Below are 19,741 nucleotides of genomic sequence, written 5' to 3'. Positions count from 1 at the left end.
CTAACATGTAGGAGTGAAAGAACCGCAGACAAAGACAAATGTTTGGTTGTCATGCAAGACTTTCTTCATCACCCTGAAAACAACCATTCCCACCATAAAACCCAGCGGTTGCTGTATTAGTCTGTGAGGATGTTTTTCTTAAGCTAGGACAGAGAAACTCGGTGTGGCTGAAATAAAAATGGATGGTGCTAAATTGTGTGAAGTCCTGGAAGAAAATCTTCAAAAATCCAGAGATTGTGGGAAAAGTTCACCTTCCAGCAGCTCGATAATCCCAAACATAGAACCAGAGCTTAAAAAGGAGTGGTTTAAATCAGAGCTTATCAATGTGTTAGAACCCCCCCAACCCACTCAAGGACCAGACCGAAACCCAATTGAAATCCTGTGGCAAAACCTGAAAAATCAATGTTCACATGCACACACTTCATCTAATTTAACTGAGCTTGAACCATTTCTCAGAGGGGCTGCAGCTTCAGTGGGAGAAATACCCCAAAGACGTGCGGCTGATATTGTCGGAGGATTTATTTACTTTTCTACAAATCTACTGTGGTATAACATCATTCTAAGACAAACTATAGAGAACAATTGCTGATAATAACTTTACAAAACCTCGCTTTCGAAAAATCCTAACTATTCAGCTAAGATTAGGGGCAACCACCAACGGCTTTGGAGAAACAAAAGAAAACGGGATTTGGCCTTAACACTTGTCTTCCCCTTATATCAGGGAATCACCTGGGAAAACCGCTAACATTTAGCATCCATACCAGTCTGTGGGTTTAAAGCTGGCTGTGGGAGATCGCGTTTCATCTTTTTAAAGGAAAATGAAGCAAAACATAATTAGAAATTTCCTCCTTTCAAAGAACAATATCCCTTAATTTCATTAAAAATGCATCCTCTTGCTGCTACTCATCTTCATGGCAGGCAGCCAGCAGAAGGTTGAAAGCAGGCACACAGGCTGACACTGACTTTCCGCCTCTTACTCATCCCTTCCTCTTGGAGCTTCAGCTGAGAGACACAGTTTCTCTCTGTCTGTCAGGTCTGTAGCAGCAGATGGACCGGGACACCGGCGAAGTGGAGACAAGAGAAATCGATAGAGAGTTAAATTGAAGAATCTGTGCCCATTACTTTCCCCGTTTCCCTGCGTTCTCCCTGCATGTCAGCGACACGTTTGCAGCAGCAGCAGTAACCGCACATACATGTGCAATCCTCAGGAGAGGGAGAACTGCAAACCCTGTTTTTTTTTTTTTTCTTTTTTTTTGGTTTTTACTTTCCAATCTCGGAGCTAAATCAGTGAAATTCTTAAACATAATCTGTATGATCTCTTCTGGAAAAATAACAAAGCCAACTCTTTTTGATTCAACCTTTCTGTGAAGCGTGAAAGGAACAAGAGGCCTCTTCTAACGTTGCAAGGGTCGATTTATTGTCGAAATCCTCCTCGACAATAACTCAATTTACCGCACTGTTATTGCCAAGGTAAAGTACATATTCACTGCAGCATTGTCTCTCCACTATGGCTCCTTGGCTTCATTACTCTGGCCTGTCCGTCGAGGCTGCTCCACCCCCAGCATGCGGGCTCATTACTCATTTCACACCAAGCAACAGAGCAGAACAATTCAGGATCTATTTCAATCTGAAATAATCACCATTGTGAAACCTAATAAATTACGCAGCTTTCAGTAGCTCAGCACCTACCTAATGATGACTGCACATTATGGTAAAGTCATTGCAGAACAGGTATGCGCACGTCCTGCTCAAAGATGCTTGAAAAAGCACATACGTCAGGTGGATTTACAGGCGGAGGAGAGGTGCAGCAGAATGTCTTTTATCCCCACCAGCCGCATCGCTCATGGAATGGTAATGTTTTACTGCCACTGGAGGGATGAAAGAATTGTAACACCACTGTTACAGGCTGCTTGGAAGGCACTGATCACCAATTTCTTTATCAGCACATGTGCATATTTCCTCGGCTATTGTTGGATGAAGATTCGCTGAGCTGGATTTTTTATTTCTTTTAATGTTTGGTCTGAACTGATTCTGTTATGGTTTCCAGCATAACCAGATGTGTTTGCAAAAGTTACCTGGTCAAAACAAGTCATTTTTTGTGTAATTTTGCTTGTCATGAGAGAAAAAGAAATGGGGGTCTTTTTTTCAAAGTCATGTTTTTGCCATCTTATAAAGGGTTACAATTTCAAAGTGAATATTTCATTAACCACCTAATGTTTAGCTCTACATTAAAATTTAGTGAGGAAACTAAATATTTGGTTTGAAGATAAATCTTTAATTCCAACAGAACATTTAGATAACAAGCTAAGTGTTTAGTTAAAAGCTAATATTTAGTTAGTAATCCAGATATTTTATTTGCAAGCTAAATATTTAGCTAAATATGTAGGAAACATAATATTTATCTTTAGGCTAAATTTATAACGCAAACAAAATGTATTTTTAGAAACTAAATATTTAGATATTTAGTTGCAAACTAAATATTTAGATAAATCTCTATTAAAAACAACTCACCTGTTTAGAGTTACATTTTAAACGTAATCAATTACGAATGTAATGATGGCACCTGACTTAATGAAATGTGTTGATTGTTGATTCTATGTTGCATGACTTTGTGTTTTTGTGATTTTTATGATGTAAAGCACTATGAAAGGCCTTGCTGCTGAAATGTGATAACATTTGATTGATTGATTGATTGATAAATATTTAGTTTGCAACTAAATATGAAGCTTCAAACCAAGTATTTAGTTTCTAACTAAATTGTGCTACTTAACCTGTTCAGTTTAGAACAATTTGTGAAAAGGAATATATATATAACATGAGGTCTTTGTTCATTGGAGATAGAGACGGGTCACTGTTTTCAATGAGGTGGAAGCTAAGGGTCAAAAGCTCATAAAAGCGCTAAAATCACAGCGCCATATACTGGCTTAGCATGGCAACTACAGCTTACTCAAGATGTCCTGGCGTTGTCATCTAAATGTGGAACATTTTCCCCAGTCAACATCTGAAAATACCAGCAATTTCCAGGAAGCGGTTGAATGTGAACAGTCTGAATATTTAGCTAGAAGCTAAATGAAAAGGCCAGGTTCTGGCATCAGAATGAGTTAGTTAACAAGCCAGCATTCATGAGACTCATCACTTCTGCACATAGAAATGCTACGCATGGAGCAGTGAAAGGTTTAGTGAGACTTTATCATCATCATTGACTAAACCAGTGACACATACAGTAAGTAGCTCTTAGCCAGTGATTTGCTTGATTTTCACTCCTTATTCTAATCTGATATGGTCATCTAATAAAATAAAACTTTATAGCTTGATAATGTGCTTTATACCTAAATAAAAACCAGCCAAGTATCTTGTTAAAATGGATTTTGAAGCTCGCCGTCAGAAGAAGGACAGGTCCCAGGTCTGCAGCTGGAGGTTGGTCCCTTGTTGTCATGAGAGCTAATATATTTTAATGAACTCAGACCTCAGGATTAGACTATAACTTTCTTATTTGGGTCACAGGTTGAAAAGTCAAATAACCCCTGCTGTAAAATATTATGTGCTCAACCTGTAGATCCTTCTACCGTTATGACAGGGAGAGTGTGGGGTGAATTTTACAGACTTTGGGGTGGATAGTTGGGAGTAGCGAGAGGATAACACGACATAAAAAGGCTGGCGGAGATAGGGGCAGTGATGAGTGTGGTCTATTTAAAGGCCTTCTGGGGGCAACATTATCTGTAACTACCCAACTATCAGTATGGCTGTTATCTGCATTTTATTCCATGGGGAGACCTCAGGTCACAAACACAAAACCAGTCAGGATGCCAAATAAGAACGCTGCAGTGGGCCGCTGTTCTAACAGTGTTTAACTTTTTCTTTCTTCTTGATATTGCTATTGGTTAAGCTCTTGTGTCGACTAGCTGTGCATTGCAAAGACTTGGAAAAATGGCTTACTTTTGTCTCTTTAATGAAGTCACTAAAGGAGCTAATACTGCTATTGACTTTTTACCTTTTCTTTAACATAGAATGTTGACATGGATCAGTATTTCTGTGTTTCGTGTTCATGTCCGTGTACGCTCTGTCTTCTCAAACCTCCATGGCAGATGGACACTCACATACAACCTTCTGTTGGAAGTTTCTTCCTGCTAAAAAAAGAGTCTTCCTCTCCCCTGTAGCTACATGGATGCTCATTGTGATTGACTGCTGAAAAGTCAACGACACAAATGCAACATGGGAGCAACGAGGGACTGATTCTGCAGCAGAACCCACGTTGGTGTCAGTTTGAGGTCAACGACAGACGGCCGGACGTTCTTCTTCAGGATGTTTTGGTCGACAGCAGAATTCATGGGTCCATGTATTATAGCATCACACTATCACCACCACGTTTTACTGCTGGTATGATCTTTTTCGGAAATGGGGTGTTAGTTTTACTCCAGATGTAATGGGACACACACCTTCCAAAGAGGTGGAAGGTGTGTCTCGTCAGTCCACAGAATGTTTTCCCAGAAGTCTTGGGGATCGTCAAGGTGTTCTGAAAAAACTGAGAGAAGCATTAAAATTATTTTTGCCCAGCAGGTCTTTCAGGCCATTTTTACTCAGTCTTTTTTTTATGGTGAAGGCCTGACCTCTGACCTTAACTGAGTCAAGTGAGGCCTGCAGTTTGTTTGGATGTTGTGGGGTATTTTGTGACCTCGTCAATGAGTTCTCACTGAGTCCCACAGCTTTAGAAACGGCTTTGTAACTCTTCCCAGACTGATGCTGACTTTCTTTCTCATTTGTTCCTGAATCTCTTGGATCTCAGCACGGAGTCTTTTGGAGTTCTTCACTTTGTCGTCCAAATCCTATTTAAGTAATGTCTTAGTTGGGAACAGGTGTGGCAATATTCAGGGCTGGATATCTACAGACTGTGAATTCAGATGTGATTTAACAGGGTGGGCGATTGATTTTCCACACAGAGTCATGTAAGTTTGGATAATAATAATAATAATAATAAACTTATTTGTTTAAAAAATGCATTTTGTGATATCGAAATTGTATTGATATTCTGAAACACGTAAGTGTGACAAACATGTAAAAAAATCAATCTTTGAAAAGTTTTCATCTTTTGTAAAAATGCCTCATTAGCAAAATGGACAACATATATGAAAAGAAAAAGTAACCTTTGACCCAGCCCACTCCTGGAAAACACAAGGTTACTCTTTGGAAGTTATGGTCTGGACAATGTGGGCCAAGGGTTAAAAGGGTTTATTCAAGTATTTGCGGTTTAAAACATAAAATGATTATCTTGTAGGGTTTTTATGTTGCATGTGAAAACGATAAATTCTGCTCTTGTTGACTGAACAGGCAACAGGCTGTTGCCTGTTGAGGAGAAAAAAAGGGTGACAGAGGTCGACTGCCTCTTCGGAAATAACCCCATTCAACAGACAACAAACACATTGACTAAAAGGAGAAGGATGACTGGTTTAAACATTCATTATTCCCTTTGTAGTTAGCGTCCGGCCTGCAGTAATGACAGCAATTCAATTTCACACTAAAAACCCACAGAGAAAGTCTATGACAAAGCTACTTCAGATTAAAATTTCCTTGTTGACAGCTCACCACTGTATTTCATCACAATGGTGGGCCCGGCCTACAGTAAATTGAAAGCCTGACTTCATCAGACGTGACTGAAGAAATATTATGGGAAGCACGGGCAGCTGAGGCAGACGGTGCTGAAGTCCTCTGAGATGCTGCAGTCTGGAGGAGGGGCGCTTTCTGGAATACAGTTTGACTGCAAAATGAGCTGAGATGATGGAGAGAGGTGGTGACCAAGAAAAGCACAAAGTCGACTTATTTGCTTGTAGATTATAATTTTTGGAGGAGTATTTTGATGTCATACTAGTCATTTTAAAACCACATAATAAGACCACTCAAACCTGAAGATATTTGTTGGGTTTTATTTACATTTTCAACTCAAACCCAGTTCTAATACCATTAATCTATGTGTCTCTATTTTACCCAGTTGGACATCAGTATTACAGACAGCTATATCCATCTGGCTAGAAATGAATTGCACTACTGCCTAAGAAAGTCTTACAGAGACCAGGGGTCTGCAATAACTTAAGAACGTTGGCTAGAGAACCAAGTAATGTTTTTAAATGTAAGCATATAAACAAATGTAAATTTTTTATCAGGCTTTAGCAGATCTCTGCATTTTTTGTGCTAATGCTAATTGCTAATTTTACCATGAAAATGATCAACACCATTGGGTAAAAGTGACTGCTAACTCCCACCTGGAGGTGGCAGCATTTCTTATTCTTACTATGCTGCCGCCTCAGTTTTACTTGGTATCAAGTTCTTATGTGCGATCGATATGCACAGATATAAGAAAAATCAAGCTATTTCATTCACTTTCATTCATTAAAGAATGACATATTTTTGTGTCCAATATGTGTGCTAGTTATTTTTTCTCATCTAATTTTCTTCTGCATGTAGATTTTGGAAAAGTTGAATGAGGAAAAAATATTGCAAAATTCCTTGTAAATATTTAGTTATTTTGATTGCAAGAAAATCAAAGGAAATCCTGGAAACACAGACTAAAAGGACCAGCAATATTTTTTGATATATGTTTGTCTTCATTAAGTTGCTTTCTTCCATCATTTTACACATGTTATTTGGCAGCTCTGCAAAACCTTTGGATTGTAAAGTTTGCAAAGAGAGATCAAAGACTTAGCAAACTTTTTCAAGATCTCACAAGATTCCCTTTTGCCAGAGTTCCTTGCTGCCAACCAGGACAAAACGGACATTTACACAAACTGAGAGGCATATTAGTTTAGTTTAGAGGCAGCAAAAACAAAAAACAATTTAATTTCAGGCAGGTCATGGTGCAGAACTCCTGTAGGGTCCTCAATGGGTAATTTATCTACAGCTTGAATAATTTTAAAGAGTTACCAAATCCTCTCTGGTAATTCTCAAGAGATAAGTTCTTCCCAGATGATGTGCTGAGAACAAGCTGTGAAAACTCACTTCTGAGCTCTTATGGAATATGAACTGGCCTTTAGTTTGAGATGGGGCAGGTTTATATGGTTATGTGGTTTTGTTTCACAAAAAGGAGTCACAATCACCAAGGGTGTAATAGTACACGTAATTGACCGAAAATAATCTGTACAGCTCTGTCGGTTCAGGATGCAGGTGTACCAAACTATAACGTGCCGTTTTATAACTGAACACATGCAGAATGTTAATTTGTTAAATTAAGTATGCAATGCAACGTTCTGCAGTGCAACTTTCAAAAGTGACACCACAACAAAACATTGAGGACTCCGAGCCGTCACCAAGCTCTGCTATATGGGAATATTGAGGTTTCTCATGCAGCTACGGTGGAGACAGAAAGCTGGACCGAACCAGAACCTGTTCATGTATGTCAGAATACACATCATCCCGTGAGTTCTGTAATTCACTCTGCACTTATTTGAATTACACCCCTGAAACACCTTCAAGTTGAATATAAACATCTCTGGTTTAGCTATCAGGCAAAGTCCAAATTAGTAGCGGGACAAAAAGCTTATGGTCTTTTACCAACGACAAAAGAGAAATACTATGACCACTAAAATCTGACACCACTCCATTTTTGTTTGCATTTCTTGAAGAAGGAAGTTACACTTCAGAGGATTTTGTGCCACTCTGTCAGTAGTTCTTGATGCAGCGCCCCCACAGGGGCGAAGGGGAACAGGTTTTTCAAAGGTTTTGGTTCTTTTGACAGTACAATGTGAAAGCAAACCTCACCAGATAAAGGTGGAACAAATGTTGCAGTTTTGGTTTCCAATCAAACCACTTACTTCTCTTAAACTACCAGGTGTAAAGACACCTGGAATCCACCCAGTCAGCTGACAAGTCTCAGCTGACTGGGTGGATTCATGCCATCCAACTAATCCAACTTCACACAGTGTCATGGACAATGTTCTGCTAAACTTCATCTCTTAAACATGTAGATGGTTTCACTAAAACAGCAGACAGTAAATGTCCCTTTAGGGTTTTTTTTCTCTTTTTTTGCTCCTAATCAAAGCATTTCAAAGCATTTTGCTGTATTTAGGAATCAAGTTCCTAAATACAAGCAGGAATGCAAAAAAAAAAAGAAAAAGTGCCTCATGATGACATGAAAAGAGGATCACTCACACACACCTGGATCCATGTACGCCATCCCGTTAATGGCATCAGTGGTAGTTTAACTCTGACACCAACATAAATGAATATGAAGGGATGAAATAGGATTAGCTTCTTTACTATTGATTAGCCAGCCGTGTAATAATTAAAGCGGGCTCAGCCGCAGGGCTGCTGCAGCGTTTGCTTGTGTGTGTGTGTGTGCGTGCGTGCGTGGGGGTGTGTGTGTGATGAATGCCAAGGTCCCCAAACTCAAGATTGTTCCACTCAGCACAATTGCGCCCACCTCTCCTGCTGCCAGTAGCTCTGTAAAGAGGAACTGCACCGCATGGTCACGCAAGACAGGGTTTACTCTGTGTGTGCGGCTTGCAGAGTGTGTTTCACGTGCTTGGGTGTGGATGTGATTTTTGTTTTCTTGAATGTATAGTCTCCTTACAACCTTGCATGTTTTGCATATTCAAACGGTGAGCATGCATGTTATTTGTGCACCACTCAGCGGTTAGGCCACTATCTCCCTGCAGCGTAATCTCTTGATTTGTAGGATTGACCCCTCTTAATTCAGTGGAAGAGAATTGCTGTGACAGCAACACTGAATGGATTTTCAATGCACTGCACCTGCTCTAATAAGTTTAAGGACAACATCCTACTTTCTGCCACACACACACACACACACACAGAGGCACAGTGAGAGGATAGGGACAGATCACACGTGCAGATATCTTACAAACTGAATGAAGTCATTGGCCTGAATCAACTGATTGAATTCTTCCACTCTGTCCTGTCGCCATGCCCATTCTCTGTAAATGTGTCTCTTTAGTCTGCTGCTTCTGATCAATGTCCCATCTATGAGCTCTGTCTCGGTGGGCTCATCGCAGGACATCTTCATTAGAAGTCTGATACTCGATCTCGTTCGCGGTGCGCCGACATTAAGGCCTGTTAAACCTGTAATCCATCAGTCTGATTCCTGCCTGCCAAAAAGCTCACATCAGACATTTGGCAAGTTGACTGTGGCTCTCAAGTATAAAGATAAAACCTGTAATCTGCCACTGGATTTATTCCCCCCGCCCCCTGGCAATAGCTGTCAGAGTCTCAAGAAGCAGCCAGGAGGCGCTCTGGTACCTGAGTGAGTGGACATCTGAGGTCAAGTTTCTGCAGAGGTTAAGAAGCTCAGATGGATTCCAAAGCAAATACGTGGATATGTTAGCGCATTGTTTGTGGTAGACTGCAATGTGGGGGGGGGGGGGGATCCAAAATCTCTATGTACACACTCAAACACCAAAAGTATGTTTTCTCAAATCTCCACTTGGATTGGTGTTTTTATAAATAATTGTTTTTTTGCGATATGAAAGTGAGTTTTTGAGAGAGGTCAAAACGCATAAAAATGTATATTTGTCTTCAGCTACATGTGGACTAGCCCTAAGTGTATCATGAGGCATACGCCAGTCTCCACACCTCAGCTCTATAAAAAAGTTTTGTTCAGGAAAAATTTCTGTTGAGTATCAGAACTGTCCTACAACATCTTAAAAACAGGTTAACCACAAAGTCTCAGCTCCTGTTTTGCTTTTTACTACTGATCTCAATCAGAATTAAATGTTGTTGTTTTTTCTGGATGTTTGGTTCATATTTTTTCTCTTAACATTAGAATGAAGCCACCTTAACAATCAGAGACAGATGAGCTCTTTGTCAATGAGCAATCTGAGAAATTCCACAAGGAATCAGTAATAATTTTCTCCACTATACAAATCAACAACAAATCAACATTTAGCTTTAAGTCATTTTAAAAAAATTCTTCAAGTTTTTTTTCTGGGCATTTTACAGCTAAAATTCTATTAAACTCTGAGTGATTTGGCTGTTTCAAGAACAATTTATTTCAAATATACTATTTACATTTCTTAAAAGTAGATTACGTTATCAGTCAGACACAGATCGTAAAATCTGCTCCAACGTTCTGCTTTATTTCCAGTTTATCTTCTGATCTTCCTACGGTTCCAACAGGCCGAGTGAATTTTCTCCGCTTACCAGTCCGTCCCTGTTGTCTGTCACCAAGATCAATGTTAAAACAATAATATTCAGTCCCAGTTAACAGTCAACTGTGTAAAGCAGCGATACAAACAGCTCACACAAATACATGCCGCACCCTCTGTTTTTCTCTGAGTAATAGCTTTTTAATTACTACAACAGGGAGAAATCGTTTGCAATTTCCACGGGAGCAACTAATATCTCATACTCCGGGGTTGACAGGCTGAGAAGAAGAATCTAGGAGAGCTGAGTGGGTCCTCTAGTGTTCGACGTAGAAAAGTGCAAGCCTGTGTGAATTGTCATCACCAGCTCAGCACATCAGCGTGAAAGATGCACGGCCATCAGAACCAATCAAGTCTGGAACTGGTCACAGTGTAAAAATGACTCCCCCTCCCCACACACTCTATTCTACTTACCCACTAAAAATATAGTATCTCACTTTAATACTGTCAATATTATCACACATTTCTTCTCCTCCAACAGCCGGCCAATAAAGCAGACGGATGCCTGGGACGGATTCAGATTGTGATATCTGTCAGGACCAAACAGGATTATTTGTGGGGTATTACATCACTCGGCTGTAAGCAATCCTTCATTTTACATGGCACATTATCCACACCATGTAATGCACATGAGTGCCTGCTGCTCATAAAGGAATACTGTAAAGATTTCCCCAGCCTCCTCCTCAGCTCCTCCTCACAGAGACGGAGCAATAACCTGAGTGGACTTCCAACTGTTACAATAAAACTGCAGCAGTAAAGACAAAGTGTTTGATTCAGTGTGATGGCTGATTCCTACAATGTGGGTATGTGCGTGTGTGTGTGTGTGTGTGTGTGTGTGTGCGTGCGCATGCGTGTGTGTGGGTGTGTGGGTGTGGGTGTGGGTGTGTGTGTGTGTGCGTGTGCGGGGGGGTGCGTGTGTGTGTGTTTCCTTGAACATGGCCAGTATACACAGTAGATATGTTCCAACAAGGGTTCTGTTTAAAAGTACTTCATTACTAGTAGCAGTAAAGAAAAGTGTGTATCTGCTTTACTTGGTTTAGGCCTCTTGAGTGCACTACAGTCAGTAAGGTGCATTGCTGTGGGAAAAATACACTCTTCACGTTCAGCAGAAGAGTGGTTGTAATTTTTAAATTCTGCATCCTAACTTTATTGCTATGACTGTGTTAGCGCCTTTCTTTTAAGAGAAATCTTAAGTTTAAAAAAACATTCATGTCATTATATTTTTGATGATCTCGGCTAAGGGGAGCACTACATGTGCAGTAAAACACAAATCGGTGGTGTATTTGTTCATCTTCTGTATGTAACTGTGAATAGAATTAGTTTTTAAATCTGCTGTTGACAAATTAAAGTTTTTCCATAACCCATATGCTCCACTTGCTTGTTTTAGAAAACCTGTACATGTAAATTGTATTGCCTATCTGAAAAAATCTGAAACTAATACTGTTCTAAACAAAATAAATGAGTGACTTATAGTGTCCACCAGGGGGTGCCCCAGAACTCAAAACGCTCCTACTGCTCTTCTCAGGCTCCAAACGTCACATTATGACCATCATACTATGTTAATTGTACGATAACAGAGTCTTGCTTGCCAAAAATTACTCTGAGCTCATCAACTGAAACAATAAACACGTAACCTTAAAGAGATAGAAAATCAGGCAATGATTTGGTGTATAAATACATCTTGAGCTCATTCTAAAGTTATGGGACAACATTTTTGTGTGATAAAATTTGGTACGCTAAGACAGATATGCAAAGTTCTTGTGTAAGTGGATTACAGAGGAGGCTCTTTTCCACTCTGTGCTTGTGCGACATAGATTCTTGGACTTTCCGGAGGTACAGCAAGTCCTTCTGCTGCCAACTCTGTTCAGGCTTGGCCAAGATTTTCTGAGTGGTTGTTGCCAATGTCAAAGCAAACAACGAAGACCAGAACCACCAAGAGGAGTAAATTAAAATACCAAAGATATTTGGTTTTGGAGAAACTTTGGAAGGAATTTTCCTCTTTACTATCCTTGGATAAATTATAAGTCGGATTAGAACATGTAACTTTTTACACAACTATGTGTTCTAAGGAAAATCATGGCGATAGTCGCTGACTGAAGTTGACATACAGTGTTTTATACCAACTAGTCTTCAAAATGCATTTTCAGCATTTTGAAGACTGAAAATGCTTTAAGAATCAACAAATAAATTCTCTTGATGTGCAATAACATCGTCACTAGACTTCATGCTGGTACCCCAACAGGCTGTGATGCTGCTCTCTCCCCAAGAGACTCATATTAATCCTGCACCACTCCTGCAAACACTGACAGACCAAAGCTTCGTTAAGAAAAACTGTTGGTTGTTTTGAAGTGTAAGGTCTCTGTAGGTCAAGTTGCTATTTCCTTCAGCCACCACACGAGGAGCCGTAGGCCCAACTATCTCCAACTTTCCACTTCAATGCTGTCCTTTAGATCAGTGAGGGACTCTCTGACTTTCTAAGCTCCGCATGTTAGCGTGTGCCTGCATGTGTTGGCATTTGACCTTTCTCGTTCCTCCTTCACCCCCCAGCCCTGCATCTCCGTCTCCTCCGTTGTTAGGTCAGTGTTTGGGTGGACTTCGACAGATATCTGCACGGCACAAAAAAACGCTCTCTCATTAATTCTGCAGAGAAAGACTCGATTACTGAGCTCAGGACCTCTTACTGCTGAGAACAGCCTTTCCCCTCAGCATGCATTGATTTCTCGAACCCTTTCAGCCCTCACTCCCTTTCTGTCCAGGCCAGCTCACACACACACACACACGCACACACACACACACACGCACACACACACACACACACACACGCGCGCACACACACACACACACGCACACACACACACGCACACACACAAACTGTTCCGCACTAAATCATCTGAATATCATAATACGGTCTATGATGAATGCTAACTAGACAGCGGCCCTAGCTTTGATTAATGAAGATATCATGCAGGTTCACAACGGTGGACCGTGCGCCACGCAGCCCAAACCATAGATAACTGTTCAGTGGTATTAATCAGGGTTAACCAGGCAGCGGCTTCTTGCTGAACAAATGAAGGAGCTTACTTGGAGGTACAATGAGACCACGACACACACAGAGAAGGATCTGTGCCTGATAATCTCCAGCACAAAGTGGAATTTCGAAAAGGGTTTAAATACACTTCAGCTCATGTTTGATGAAAGAAAAAGCTGATCTTTCCTTCTGAGATGGTTTCTAATACATTTTCAAAAGTAGAAATATATAAAAAAACCTTTATTTCATCAATGTTTGTATGCTTGTGCGGTTAAGCCTCTTTTGCTAGTAAGACAGTAAGCCCCATGCAAATCTTTTTTATACAGTAAAACATGGTTATAAGTTATAAAAACCTAAAAAGATCCACATCTCATTGAAAAATGTTTGCAATATTCCTGAAAGCAGCAATTTTCAACAAATAGCAAATGTTTCCTGGCATCATCACTGTTGCTGATCAAGGGAGAGACTTTTTCTACCTTCCTTCACCCTTTTACAGTTTAGAGGACACTGTAGATGTGGTTGAAGTTGACTTTTGTCATGTGGAATTGGATTTAAAATGGCAGCAGGTACTCTATGATAGTGGCCTAAAACATGACTATTGTAGAAACGTCTTGTTTTCTATTGAGCATGAGCTCAACAATATTTTTGTAAATATGGATATATGCCATAAGTATTAAGTGGCAACCACAGTCTAACATAGACTGTTTCGTTCTAAAGATGCCTTCAGACTGGAGCACAGCCAACCAGAACATAGAAGGTCATTGAAGGTTCCCATTTTAAATCACTAGAGTTTAATAAAAAAAAGTCAACCAAAAAGATGCCAGAAGCCTGGCATCTTCCTGCCAGACTTCTCTAGACTCTAGGTAATATATTTCTTTATCACCGCACAAAAAACTTTGTATAGTGTTGGTGGTTTATGGTTATGGCTGCATATTCGGGTTTGGGCTGAGGGCGGTGTCATATTTGTTGGTCTTTGAGATTTTAGACAGACAGTTCATTTTAACCTCATGATTTGGACACAACCTCATCCTGGTCTTAGCCTCCAGCTCCTGTGATGTGATCCTTTTCTACAGCAGTCACTGGGTGTACTCTACCTGTACTCCACCCAGTGCTCCACCAGATGGAGTACACCCTGGTGGTGTACATGGGGTCAGCCTATCGATGAATCCACCAGTTTAACAAAATGCAAACTGATAAAAAGGATTTTGCTAATGCTGACATGAATGATTATTGCACACTTGGCAATGAAGAAAGGAAGGCAACAGTGGTTATAGTGAAATTAGACAATATTTGAAAATCTCAGGTAAATTTTTTTCTGAATATGCAGCACTAAGATATTCTTTTTCCCGTTATTTAGAAGGTAATGTCAGATGGTAATACTTCGCTGTTTTTAGTCGGAGGTCACTGTAAATATACATTGTATCCTGCTGCCCCCTGGTGGCAAACTTGTGCTCACCAGCCTTCATGTAGATTGTTGTTTTAAATACTTTTAGTTGACTTTCGTACCATGCTTTTTATGCGACTGTGTTGTCTTTATAAAATATTTGAGTCATTTTTGAAACACCAAATGAGAATGGGGAGAAATTGCACAGTCACAGGCTTTTTTATGGGATTATTAAATATATCTTGATCATTTCAGTTATTTTTGAGTTTTAAAAACACAAGTCGTGAACACAGAGCACAAGCAGGAGGCATTCCTTCAGCAAAACAAGCATAAAGCCAACAAGTTCAATCATACCAAAGACAAGAAACATCACTTAAAACACAGTGGACAGCAAAAATAATACAACATTTTTCCAGTGTAGTGAGTTTTACAATAACTCAAATGTATTAAATTAGTAATATGTCAAATAAACAGAATCCCAACTTAACAAAGTAAAGAAAAGAAAATAATGATTAATCTTGCAATTAAATATTATGGTTACGTATTTATATGAAATATCTGATATGAGTTCCAGGAAAGAAAAACAAAGCAGACCAAGCATGTGAGGAAGTTTATTCATTTGTGACAGAGAAGAAAACACAGAGCATGTTCAGAGAAAGTTCAAACATTTTCTTTTAAGACATTATGTTTGCCTCAATGTCAAATGAGTTTTATACATCAAGACAAATACACTTAGCTAAACTCCGTATCCAAGTGAGACAAAATCTCATCAAGTTATAAAAAATGTACATCAAACCTTTTATTTCTATTCCGTTTCAAACTGTATTTTTTCATTTTTTTGGTAGAATTACATCATGACTCCATTAAAAACACACTCTTTAGTAATCAATTTTCCTTTTGTAATCTCAAACATATTGAAGGCATATGGGGAAAAAATGTTCTAGCAATAATCATGAGAGCAGAAAAAAAACTTCATGCTGCTTATAAAAACTTCATGTAAGAAAAATATATATACAATGCAGAAGCCCGACGGACCCAACGATGGGTACAGCTGCCATGTGACCTCGACTCGCTCTGTAAACAAAGGCTCCGTGTGCCTTTAAATTTTTTTTTTTWTTATTATCCGCTAAAAGAGGCTTTAATCTTTCAAAAACTATTCCGCATAAAGGTTTKGCCCAAAATGTTAAGATTTTAGAGCTATTTAAAAACAGCTGATGAGATTTAAAGGTCCTCGGGCGATKACGCAACTGCCTGGAAAACCCCCGATCAGCTGATCATCACGGCCATTTTATGGCTTCACGTGAGAGTGGAAAGACTCTCAGAGTATGGCACAAGATGTCGGCTACGCAAAATCATGAGGTATTTTCCGGAACCCGATCTAAATGTGTGCGTAATTTATGCGTTCTCGCTGCGTTCTCGCTGCGCTCTCCGTGGCTCTCCGTGCATAAGCACGTGTGGTACACGGGAGTCTGAGCACGTGGAGTTATCTCGGTTCCGTGAGTTCAGTTTTGATTTTTTTATGATAAATCGATCATAGCAGCAGAAACTGGACGATTTAGAGGCTTTTGAAGGCTTTTGAACAACAACGGTTTTTCGATTTGCTACGAGTGGAGCTAAATCTTCTGATAGCTGGTGGGATTCGGACGAGGAGGAAGAGGAAGAGCCGGACACAGCAGACAGACTTGATCTCGGTGTTGTGTAAGTTTCCCCCCGCAATTTCACACAATATATTTGATGTTTTGGTTCTATTTATTTATTTATTTCAGTGATTATATGCTTGTAATAACGGCAGGAAGTAAAACCACGTGGTTATTTGTTTATTTATGTTTTACTAAAATATGTTTTATTTTACTAGTAAGGATTTCATGTTTACTTTGGTTCATTACTTTGTAATAAACCTCTAATTCTTCAAATACTTTATTTTTATTTATAGTCGAGTGGAAGCCGAACCATCAAGCTCGGGTGACGCTGAACCTCCCCCCACCTCTCATGATTCTTCACCTTCTTTGAGGTAAGATGTCCATTTTTTTGGTGGTGATGGTGGTGGTGGATTTTCAAAATTGTTTATTTGCTCTTTTAAATTATTCAAAAAGTATTTTTGACTGTTTTATCTTGTTTCAATAAAAGTTTTCTATTTGGAGTCAAAGAAAGAGCTTTCAGGTCATCATTATTATACATATTACACTGTGCATAATGGTACATTTTGCATATAAATGGGGTAAATGTCATGACCAATGGTTATATTAAATGTAGAAAGTGTCATTAGATGGTAATAAGCTATTTAATTTTAACAAACCCCCAGTATTGATGTAAAAAACACATTTGGCACAGTTTGGTGACATTTTGGATAAATGTGCCAAAATGGCCTCTCCGCCTAAGAAATTTCTCACTAATACCATTCTAAAATAAATATGATTCATCTGATTGAGTCCAAATTTGGTATACTTTTACACAACATTTAGATTTAAAAGTCTGTACTACTTTTTTGTGTTACAAATACTATTTTGGTAGTGTTTTCAATGTTTATTTCAAAGAAAATTTTGGCGAGGTTAAAAAAATGCAAAATATTTTGTATTTTGTCCCTAATATTTCAGGCAGGGTCAAAGCTACAATGGTGCTGACACCAGAAAACCATTCTATGACATCTTACCTTTACAGAGGTACAAAAAGTTTCTTATTAAATCTAATAGCTGTGAGGCTATAAGTGATTTACTTTTGTGTGTTTTTGTCAGGCGGAAATTTATTTATACCCCTTAGGGTGTAAGAGGTTAACAGATAATAAATTTAGCCTGAAGCTCAGATTACTTTTTTTGTCAGGTGTTAACAATAAAATGCTGCATTGAAGATGAAATAACAAAATACATAAAAACCATTTCAACTGACTCTTAGATTGAGAAGACAATCGTCTTATATTTTCTCTCTCCAAATTTGAGTAAGAATCAAATACATCTGACACATTTTCTATCGCATTATTTACAAAAGCCTGTCTGTACAGTACACATCTATTGAGACAAGTATAGATGGCTGTGGGAAAATAGTTTTTACAAGCAGATCTCAAATACCCCTACTTTCTATATGAGAATATTTCACAACAAACAAAGTTTGTATAAGTCCAGGTCATATTTTATCCAGTTCTGTACTTTTCAGCTGTTCTGTGAGCTCAACATCCAGTGATTCCTGTTGGACTGCAGCACTGCTCAGTACCAGCAGACAGTCACAGGACTGTGATCCGGCTGCTTGTGTTGGATGTTAATCTGTGCGGACACTGGCGTGGTCACAAAGACGGCGCTCACTGAGTGGATGTGTGTCATGGTGTCTGCGTCGTAGAAGGAGAGCTCTTTAGAAGAGAAGTTAAAGTAAACCCCAATCTTTTTGGGTCTGTTTCTAAACTCCAGCTCTGTGGTGACATTTGGGCCACAGCAGGTGTATTTTACTCCATCATATTTCAGGAGATTGTGTATCACTCCCAGCTCCCAATAGTTTCTGCTGCCGACCTCAATTTCCCAGTAATGCTGCCCGGCTCCGAACTCACTGACACTGGAGGCAGATTCTAAGTCTTCTGTGGCTTTAGTGCCAGAAGGGTTTGAGCTGTAGTAAGTAGCTGTACCAAATGAATGACTGGGTGGAGCTCCAAAAAAAGAGTCATGTTGCATCCCAAAACCAGTTCCAAAGGCTTGGTGTGTTTTGGGTCTACAGAACAAACTTCTGCCATCATCAGACACGACCACATCCTGACTGTTGCTCTTCAGCCTCAGCAGCTCTGCCCGGGGCTGGATCACCTGAAGCATCTCCTTCCACATGAAGAACTGCAGGTGGCTCTCATACGGCCCCAGTGAGAGAGAAGAATCCACCACTTGGAGTTCATTCACTCTGGGCCTGAACAGGTGCTTTAGCGCCCCCTTTCTCTTCCCCTCTGTCCAGCTCTTTAAGAAGCTCTCTGATTCTGTGATTTTCAGAACCGAAGAGACTTTTTCCTTCAGCTCTCTGCTCTCAGACAAAGCCACAGCTGTAGCTTGGAAAGTCTCTCTCATTTTATCAACGTTGTCTTCCTCCTTGTGCTTCAGCTCTCTCTTTATCTCATTTTCTCTCCTCTTCAGAAACTGATGCATCTCCTCAAACTGTTTGCTGATCCGAGTCAGCAGCTGCTGAGATCTCTCTCTGGTTTTAAACATTTCGTCCTTTTGTGCATCAGCAAGACTTTCTACAGCGTGAATATCGTCGGCAGTGCATTGTTCAAACATCTCCAGCTGTTTTCTGAGGGATGCAGCAGCTTCTTTGACTGGTTTAAACTGGTGACCTTCATGCTCCTCATCATCTCTGCATATGATGCAAACTAGCTGCTGGTCTGTGATGCAGAATAACTTCAGCTTTTCCTCATGTTCAGGACAGACTGCAGCCAACTGGAAGACACACATTGAGACGTTTGAGAGTTTGATTGGTTGTAATGCATTTTCAAAAAAGAAGTTTAAGTGGAGGGAGAGCATATAATTACTGTCATAATATTATGAGCCTAAGCAGGATTAGAGTTACACCCTGGTCAGGTCTGCCGTCCATCACAAGGTCAGTGTCTTCACGATATAAGTGTCCTCCTGACTACCAGGAAAAAAAGTATTGTCCAATCACCATTTTTTTTAAAATCCCACAGTCTTTGTAAGTGTAACCCGTAATTAGTCAATTAGTCAGACTTTTATTTTTACGGGCCCACTTCCTGTTTTGCCCCAAACTCTTCAACTTATTTAAAGCCCCGCCTCAGCGCAGTTTAAAACACCACCTGTTCCACTGTGATTGTGACTGGCTGTTGGCGTCTTGCTGATCATCTCTCCTTGGAAAATTCACCCAAATCTCTGAAAGTGATTTGAACTATTGGTGAGTTTGCTTGGTTGATAGCAGTATTGTTCAGCATGAAAGTTTTGCTCGATTGCTCATTGGAGCATTTTTTTATTAGAACTGCGGCAGTTGTTACCTGGGCTGTCACCGGGATTCACAGCTGATCGCAGTCTAGCACTCTCTGCTGAAAGGTAATTGATAGTTTTGTGAAAGATTTCATTACTTTTGTAATGAAATTGATTGAAAATAGGATGTAGCTACATTTAAATTGATATTGCGCAGTACATTTATTTTCTTTTTCCTCACACTGCTTGAGTATTTTGAGTTAATTTATTTTCTCTTGATTGATATTTTGAAAGT

General features: G+C 39.7%; 1 protein-coding gene across 1 annotated transcript in view; it reads right to left on the bottom strand.

Annotated features, from left to right (window-relative positions):
- Nucleotides 1-15,147: 15,147 nt before the first annotated feature.
- The window catches only part of LOC103466921 (nuclear factor 7, ovary-like), a 6,441-nt gene continuing 1,847 nt past the window's right edge, over nt 15,148-19,741 (bottom strand). The window contains exon 2 of the mRNA XM_008412842.2: nt 15,148-18,954. Coding sequence (XP_008411064.1) covers nt 17,752-18,954 — 1,203 coding nt within the window. The 3' untranslated portion in view covers nt 15,148-17,751. The remainder of the gene's footprint in view (nt 18,955-19,741) is intronic.

Source organism: Poecilia reticulata, linkage group LG7 (genome assembly GCF_000633615.1).
Source record: "Poecilia reticulata strain Guanapo linkage group LG7, Guppy_female_1.0+MT, whole genome shotgun sequence".
In the NCBI taxonomy this organism is placed as follows: domain Eukaryota; kingdom Metazoa; phylum Chordata; class Actinopteri; order Cyprinodontiformes; family Poeciliidae; genus Poecilia; species Poecilia reticulata.
This window is presented reverse-complemented; position numbering and strand designations above follow the sequence as displayed.